The sequence below is a fragment of the Terrapene carolina genome, unplaced genomic scaffold, assembly GCF_002925995.2.
Source record: "Terrapene carolina triunguis isolate 2854851 unplaced genomic scaffold, T_m_triunguis-2.0 Scaffold236, whole genome shotgun sequence".
NCBI lineage: Eukaryota > Metazoa > Chordata > Testudines > Emydidae > Terrapene > Terrapene triunguis.
In genome coordinates, this window is record NW_020664587.1 from 18,980,591 (window position 1) to 18,988,637 (window position 8,047).

Here is an 8,047-nt window from a genome sequence, read left to right on the forward strand (position 1 = left end):
ATTTTTTAAGAAGTTAATTCTATCGTTTCTACTCAATTTTACTTAAGTTTGGTACTTTTACTGGTTTCCCATGGCTTTTAAAGAACGTTAAGAAAAAGAAACTGAGTGGTTAGTCATATTAGAACATGAAAAGTGTTCTTTTCAATTGAGTGACCCCTCACCAAGAGCCTATCAGGCTTCCCCTTGTTCTGAGACTTGCACAAAGTGACACTGCATTATCACTGATGAATATTGATACAGTAACTAATACCAGTGTATTTGTCTTTTATTTACATTTTAAGAATATACAGCAATGGAGACTCTTAAATATTTACCTTTGCTTTTAGTTTTTTGTTTTCTTCCAACACAGCTTCATATTTTTCTTTCATCTCTGCCACTTCCAGCCGAAGGGCCTCTACTTCTGGATTTTCTGGAGCTGCGGCTCCTATATGATGCTTCAGAAAGCTAATAAAAGTTAAGTGTTTCTTCACTTAAAAATGATAGCCTGAATTTGAATAAACTATAACACTGGTAGAGCAAGACATAATGGCAGACTGACAAGATACACCAGATGTGTCAGTTAAGAAAAAAGCCAAACAGAATTTTTTTAAACAGAAGGTGGCAACATGGCTGTCTGCAGGTCCTTTAAAAACACAAGGAAGAACAGTAAGGTTTACTTAGCTTGTAAAGAAGACTGAGAAGGGCACGGTTATAAAATACTATAAAATAAAAGCTGAAAGATGCTCCTTTTACCCTCTCCCACAACATAAGAACAAGAGAATACTAAACTGTAAGGCAGAAAATTTTAGACAGTAAATACTTGTGTAGTAAGCCCTCATAATTCACTGAGGCAGGAGGTCAAACAAAACAAAACACAAAAACAACAACAAAACCCTGGTTTAGATAAGCCAAAAGCCTCAGGCTGTTGGTAGAAAGGACTTTATCATCAAGAGTTAAATTTCCAGTTCTCTATTGTACTTGGTTGACTGAGTGCCATTTCCCTAAAATTGCTGCTGCTATTATTTAATATGGAAATAAAATATTTTGTTTACGTTATATAATATGGAGACAAACGAGTATCTGCCTTGGACTATGCTTCCATTTTTTGCCTCACATCTGTCTGAAATCAATTCACAGAAGGAAGAAAAAGGATACTCCAGTGCACTATTTGGTTTCTCTGGCTCTTCATATAGGGCTACCAACACTGTAAATAAAAAGCATCCAACAGTTGAAGCAGAAAACACCCCAAATTGTTCAATTTCTTAAATGTGCACCAAGAGTCAAATCTAATACATATGAGACATAAAAAGGATTACTTCCAGATTAGTATTCTAAAGGTGATGTTTCACTAATTTAAAAACATTCACACACAAAGATAATTTTTGACTATAATAAAAGCTAGGACAATGAACAGGTATTAGTGATTATACAGAGTATTACTGAGAGACTCATGTGCATCCAACATAAGCTTTGACAGTTATATAGCTGGAATTATTCTGAATAAGCTTTTTTTTCAGCAATTCTTTAATGAACTGTAAAGCTAAATATTTGCACTAAATTCTGCATTTACATAAACACAAACATTGCAAGTGACTTTCAAGCAGTTATAATTTTCCATAAACTGATCAAATTAATAGCTATTTAATAATAGTTCCAGGATATATACATTCTCTACCAGTAAAGTAGTTGCCTATCATATTTGTTACTTATCTTGTAACAAAGGTAATCTGAAGTAATCTACACTACAGCTTAAAAATCAACCAATTATGTTGCTCAGGGGAGTGAATTAGCCACTCCCCTGAGCAACATAATTTATGCCCATTTAAGCGCTGGTGTGGACAGCACTATGTCAGCCAGAGAGCTTCTCCTACTGATATAGCTACCACCACTTGTGAGGGATGGAGTAATTAAGCCAATGGGAGACCTCTCTCCCATCATCTTAGAGCAGCTACACTAGAGACCTTACAGTGGTGCAGCTGCGCCACTGCAAGCTCTCTAGTGTCGCCAAAGACAGAATCTCCTTTACTCAGTTTGGAAAACTCAATATTCTCCTCCATCACCACGCCTCCTTTACTGGGGGGCCAGGGGGAACAAACAAATCGCACCCACCTGCTGCTTTGCTTCTAGAGTGGAAGCAAGAATCCTAAATGGTGTCTCAAGAATGCAGTTGCACTCTTACAGTCCCACACTTGGCTCCTCCATCATCCATCTATTGTTGTTCTCATCTCCAGGGGCACTCAGAGTGTTACACTGAGTATAGTACACCTCTACCTCGATATAACGCTGTCCTCGGGAGCCAAAAAATCTTACTGTGTTATAGGTGAAACCGTGTTATATCGAACTTGTTTTGATCCGCCGGAGTGCGCAGCCCCGCCCCCCCGGGAGCACTTCTTTACTGCGTTATATCCAAATTCGTGTTATATCGGGGTAGAGGTGTACTCAATAACTAATATTTTGAGTTAACACAGATGTGCACCAAAGACAGCCACACGGCACGAACTTCTGAAGTATTCATTGTTCAACACTTTGTTGACTGAATCCTCAAAAGAGCCTGAGCCACCAGTTCTCCTGTTGATTAATTAATACTTAGATTTCTGGACTTGGAATGAAGCCAAAATGAATATGATTTATCACTGTCAGTATGTCCGCACTTGAAGATTTTTTGTTTTTAAACTGATCTGTGACTGGGAATAGAACACCATTGTTGTAGGTACCAAGTTAATGTATTGTCAAGTTAGCCAACACATCTTAACTTGCTAGCTTGGACACTCCCAACACTTGTTCATGTAATTTTGGACTCCGAAACTTCCCTTCCAGGACAACTGTGTTAGCTACTAGAGTTCACTGTCAGTTAACTGAAGAGTAGCTACATCCTTTTAGACTAGTTTGTTAGTGAGCAACAACAGCTTTAGAGCCACCAAATGGAGCACACTGATTTATCTGAAAGTGGCAAAAAGACTGACTTCAGCTAAACTTACCCACATTAAAAAGACTGCATGTGGAGCGAAGTGTCCTTCACACTCTAAATATGTATTCACCATGGAGTGGTGAAAGTGAGTAAAAGTAAGCTGATCTGCACTCATAACACGTTTCTTAAATGAAAAGACAGAATGTATGTGCAACTTAACTCCATTCTAAAACATTCACTATCATCTGAAACTTGGTACAGTGGTAGAATATCCCTACCAACTGTGGGACAAACCAAAGTGTGATACCTGTATTGAGTCTCCAGATGCTCCATTTTACGGAATAGTTTTGACCTAAAAGCTATGGCAGCACTTCATAAAGCAATTAAACAGAGATTACTTGCTTTCATTTTCATTCAAGGAGAAAATATAATCTAGCTAGAAATATATAAAACAAATGTTTAATATATTAGAAACAACAAATAAAGAATGGAAAGCTATGAGAACACTTTCTATAATACCCTTTGAACTAGTGTATATATCCCATCCAAAAAGAACAACAAGAATGTTAAGGTTGCACAGTTTAACTTGCAACCTTGACTGTCTGCTTGTGAAAATGTATTATGACGCAGCCTTTAATTACTTAACAGACTATTCCTGAAACTCAAGATACCACATGTTTTCTACAAGCTTAAGTATGCACATGCAGCATTTTGATACATTTTCATTAGCATAATGCCTATTTTCTCTCTGACAGACTTTTGTTATGCACCACTATATTTGCATAGTCTTTTCACTAGGCACTTATGACAAAAATAAGAGGAGAGGGGAGAAGCATTAGGACTAATTTTGCCATTACCAACACAAAACCCCCCTCAAACAAACAAACAAAAAAACCATGCATGATTTATAGGCTAAGGAACAGCTGAGGAAGTGGATATTTATGCAATTACAAAACTAAAAAGTATATAGAAATATTTAATTGTCTCTCTCCTGAGTTCTTTGTATATTGTTTGACTTTCTTAGATTGTGAGCTATACAGGTAGGGACCTTTGATGAGGGCGGGATAAAAACCAACACAGAATTTCTACTGAAATTGTCAGATTTTCTGTTTGTTCATTCAGTATTTAACCCAGTGGTGTCCCAATCCAGATATGGGGATTTGGGTACTTCCAAAACACAGATTATAGCCAGCTCTGGTAATTAGACCTATGGGTAAGGTTGCTTAATATTTTCCATTGAGAGAGACTGTTTGGTCAAAAACTATTAAGTTAAAAGTAACTACATTTGGACTGAAGTTTTACATACATGCCTCATGCTGAAATTTTTGGAAAGTTGTACCCAACAGTTCAGCTGTTTCCAAGAATGAGATTAAAGCAAAAAAGTTGTTTTGCCCATGTTAAAAATTCTTACGGCCATTTGACTAAGAATCTCTGGTGCTTCTATGCTTCGCGCACGGATGGCCTTTGTTTCAGGAGTATGCCTTTTGCCATCCCCATTACAAGTCTGCCCAAATTACAGAGATCCAAGAAATTGCTCAGCAGAGGTATGTTACACTTGTTAGCTAAATTTCTCCCAAATTCAGTCTGCTCTGAGCCTGCTCAGGACTTTTCTTGAAATTGCTCCTCCTAGTTGCTGGGGGCCCACATGTAGTGCTGGGCACAAGAACTGAGAGCAGGGAGACTCTCTCCTGTGCTCTCTATTCTGCACCTGCTACACCCAGGCAACATGAATATATGAAATAATGAAGCCATCAATTTGCAAACATCTAGAAGATAATAAGGTCGTAAGCGACAGTCAACATGGATTTGTCAAAAACAAATCGTGTCAAACCTGATAACTTTCTTTGACAGGGTAACAAGCCTTGTGGATGGGGGGGCAGAGGGGAGCAGTATATTTTGACTTTAGTAAAGCTTTTGATACTGCCTTGCATGACCTTCTCATAAAGAAACTAAGGGCTGGTCTACACTGGGGGGGGGGGGGGGGAAGATACCTGGGGTCCACACGGCGTGGGATCGACGGCCACGGCTCCCCCGTCGACTGCGCTACCGCCGCTCGCTCTGGTGGAGTTCTGGAGTCGACGGTGAGCGCGTTCGGGGATCGATATATCCTGTCTTAACGAGACGCGATATATCGATCCCAGATAAATCGATTGCTACCCGCCGATACGGCAGGTAGTGAAGACGTACCCTAGGGAAATGCAACCTAGATGGAGCTACTATAAGGTGGGAGCAAAACTTGTTGGAAAACCATTCCCAGAGTATTTGTCAGTGGTTCACAGTCATGCTGGAAGGGCATAACGAGTGGGGCCCCGCAGGGATTGGTTCTGGGTCCGATTCTGTTCAATATCTTCATCAATGATTTAGATCAGTGGTCTCCAACCTTTTTACGCACAAGATCACTTTTTGAATTTAAGATCAACCCAGGATCTACCCTGCCCCTACCCCGAAGCCCCACCCTGTTCACTCCATTCCCCCCTCCCTCTATCACTCACTCTCCCCCACCCTCACTCACTTTCACCAGGCTGGGGCAAGGGGTTGGGGTGCAGGCTCTGGGCTGGGGGGTTCGGAGGCAGGCATAGCCCGGCCCCTGATCCGCCTCCCGCCCCCACGCTTCTCGCCCCTGATGGCCCCCCGGGACTCCTGCCCCATCCAACCCCCCCTGCTCCCTGTCCCCAGACCGCCCCCGGACCTCCTGCCCCTAACTGCCCCCGCCGCCCCATCCAACCCCCCCTCTCCTTCCTGACTGCCCTCCCCCGGGACCCCTGCCCATCCAACCACCCCTAACTGCCCCATCCAACACCCCCTCTCCTTCCTGACTCTCCCTCCCCGGGACTCCTGCCCCATCCAACCACCCCTTCTCCCTAACCACCCCTGGAACTCCTACCTCCATTCAACCCCCCTGTTCCCCACCCTCTGACCACCCCAACCCCTATCCACACCCCTGGCCCCCGACCACCCCCCGAACTCCCCTGCGCTCTATCCAACCCCCTTCTCCCACTCCTTGCCCCCTTACTGCGCTGCCTGGAGCACCGGTGGCTGGCGGCACGGCTGCACCATGACAGGCAGCCACACCGCCTGGCTGGAGCCAGCCACGCACCACAGAGCACGGGTCAGGCCGGGCTCTGCAGCTGCGCTGCCCCAGGAGCTCACCGCCCCTCCACCCAGAGCATTGTGCCAGTGGCATAGTGAGCTGAGGCCGTGGGGGAGGAGGAACAGCAGGGGAGGGGCCAGCCTCCCGGGCCAGGAGCTCAGGGGCCGGGGAGAACAGTCCCACGGGCCGTAGTTTGCCCACCTCTGACCTAGAGGTCACAAACCTGCTAACAATCCATATGAGGATCAATATGATTCCACAAGATGGAATTTGGTCAGTTTTTGTTTCTAAATGTGTAATTAAATAAAAAATGTGAACGGAATATTCTGGTTGCAGAGAAGTGTCAGGATTAAGGCTGCTTGTGCCCCCTTTTTGCATGTGCATGACACTCTTTAGTTACATGATCACCTACTTTTTTTCACCCTACAGGACTTCTGACTCATTCAGTGCACCAGGAATCAAACAGAACTGTGTAGTGAATGTGGCTTTTGTCTACAAGAACCCTGCCTCCTTTGTTGTAGAGACTGGATGTTATGTAGCAAATAAAGCAGAGAATTATAGGGAGAAAAGAGATAGTCTCATGGTTACAGACCTTGAATGCCACCCTGAAGAACTGAATGTTATACCTGCTTCTTGCAATGCTGAACAAGTCACTTAAATCAAAACTCACAGGTGCCCACAGTGTGGAGTGAGTACCAGGGATCAGGGGCCAACGGCTCAGAGTTGCAGAAATGGGGTGTGCTCAACACTACAACTGAAATCAAGTGGAACTCTGCTTTGAACATATAAAGTGCTACAGAAATAGTAAGTACTCTGAAAAAATAAGACCTCAAGTATCTTAAGTCTTGACCCACAGGATTCTCACCAAGGGCTACTGGTCACCTGCCACCTGACAATACCGGGCGGCGAGGGGGCGTGGAGAGCAGCTGCTAGAGAAAGGGCCCTGCCACCACTTGGCGTGGGCACAAGGGCAAGAGAACACGGACCTTTGCTCCCCGCGCGGGGCGGGGGGGCATTTACCTTCCCCCACGCTGGGGGCAGCGGCTCGGCGCTATTTACCTTTGGTGAGCGTGTCCAGCACCCCGGATTTCTCCAGGTAGCGGCGGAACTGCTCTCGCTTAGAGTCCGCGGCCTGAGGGAAGGATGGGAACAACGTTAGCGCGGGGCAGGGCGGTCCGGGGTCGGCGAGCCGGCGTCGCCCGGGCCTGTCCGAGAAGGGCGCAGCGGCCGCGCGGAGGCAGCCAGCGGGATACCGAGACTCCCCGATGGAGGGGAGGGGACCAAGCGAGGGCGGTGGGTTCCGGGAAGAAGTTGCAGTCCCGCACCTTGTAATGCGCCATCCCAACGCTCACTGCACCGAGACGCCCTTTCCGCTCTGACGACTGCGCCGCGCTTGCGCCCTGGGTCTTTTACCGGAGGGCGGGGAAGACACGCAGCGTTCCATCAGTTACCATGGAGACGGGAATGCTAGTACACGGCCCCGCCCCTCCCCCAACTTCTTTTTGGCGTCCTTCCTTGGGCCTTTCCGCGAGCCGTATCTCTTCCGCTCTTCTCACCCCCTTCTCCCGCCTTCCCACCGCCCCCCCCCCCCCCCCCCCTCCCCCCGCCTCCCCGCAGGCCCAGCCCAGCCCCCTTCTCCCGCCTTCTCACCGCAGGCCCTGCCCAGCCCAGCCCCCTTCTCCCGCCTTCCCACCGCAGGCCCGGCCCTGCCCAGTCCAGCCCCCTGCTCCCCGCCTGGCCACTCAGCCCCCTTCTCCCGCCTTCCTACCTCAGGCCCTGTCCTGCCCAGCCACCTTCTCCCGCCTTCCCTGAGGCCCTGCTCAGCCCCCTTCTCCCCGCTGGCCGCTCAGCTGCCTCCCGCCGAAGCCGTTCCCACCCAGCCACCCGCGTGTTAGCCACTCCACGCTGAGACCACCGTGTGGTCCATGTGGGGCGCTGTGCTCACGGTGCCCCGTGGTTACGCTCGGAGCAGGAAGGCTAGGTGCCGCCCAGTGTAAAAGTAAGTGCTGGGATACAGCGTCATACAGGTTGCTGCACTGGCTCTGCTGCTACATGGTATGTAAGTCACT

General features: G+C 46.8%; 1 protein-coding gene across 1 annotated transcript in view; it reads right to left on the bottom strand.

The window, feature by feature from the left end:
* The window catches only part of MYCBP (MYC binding protein), a 10,531-nt gene extending 3,027 nt beyond the window's left edge, over window positions 1-7,504 (bottom strand). The window contains exons 1-4 of the mRNA XM_026657185.2: window positions 7,304-7,504; window positions 7,038-7,110; window positions 1,135-1,183; window positions 315-444 (exon numbers count right to left, since the gene is read on the bottom strand). Coding sequence (XP_026512970.1) covers window positions 315-444; window positions 1,135-1,183; window positions 7,038-7,110; window positions 7,304-7,318 — 267 coding nt within the window. The 5' untranslated portion in view covers window positions 7,319-7,504. The remainder of the gene's footprint in view (window positions 1-314; window positions 445-1,134; window positions 1,184-7,037; window positions 7,111-7,303) is intronic.
* Window positions 7,505-8,047: the final 543 nt, after the last annotated feature.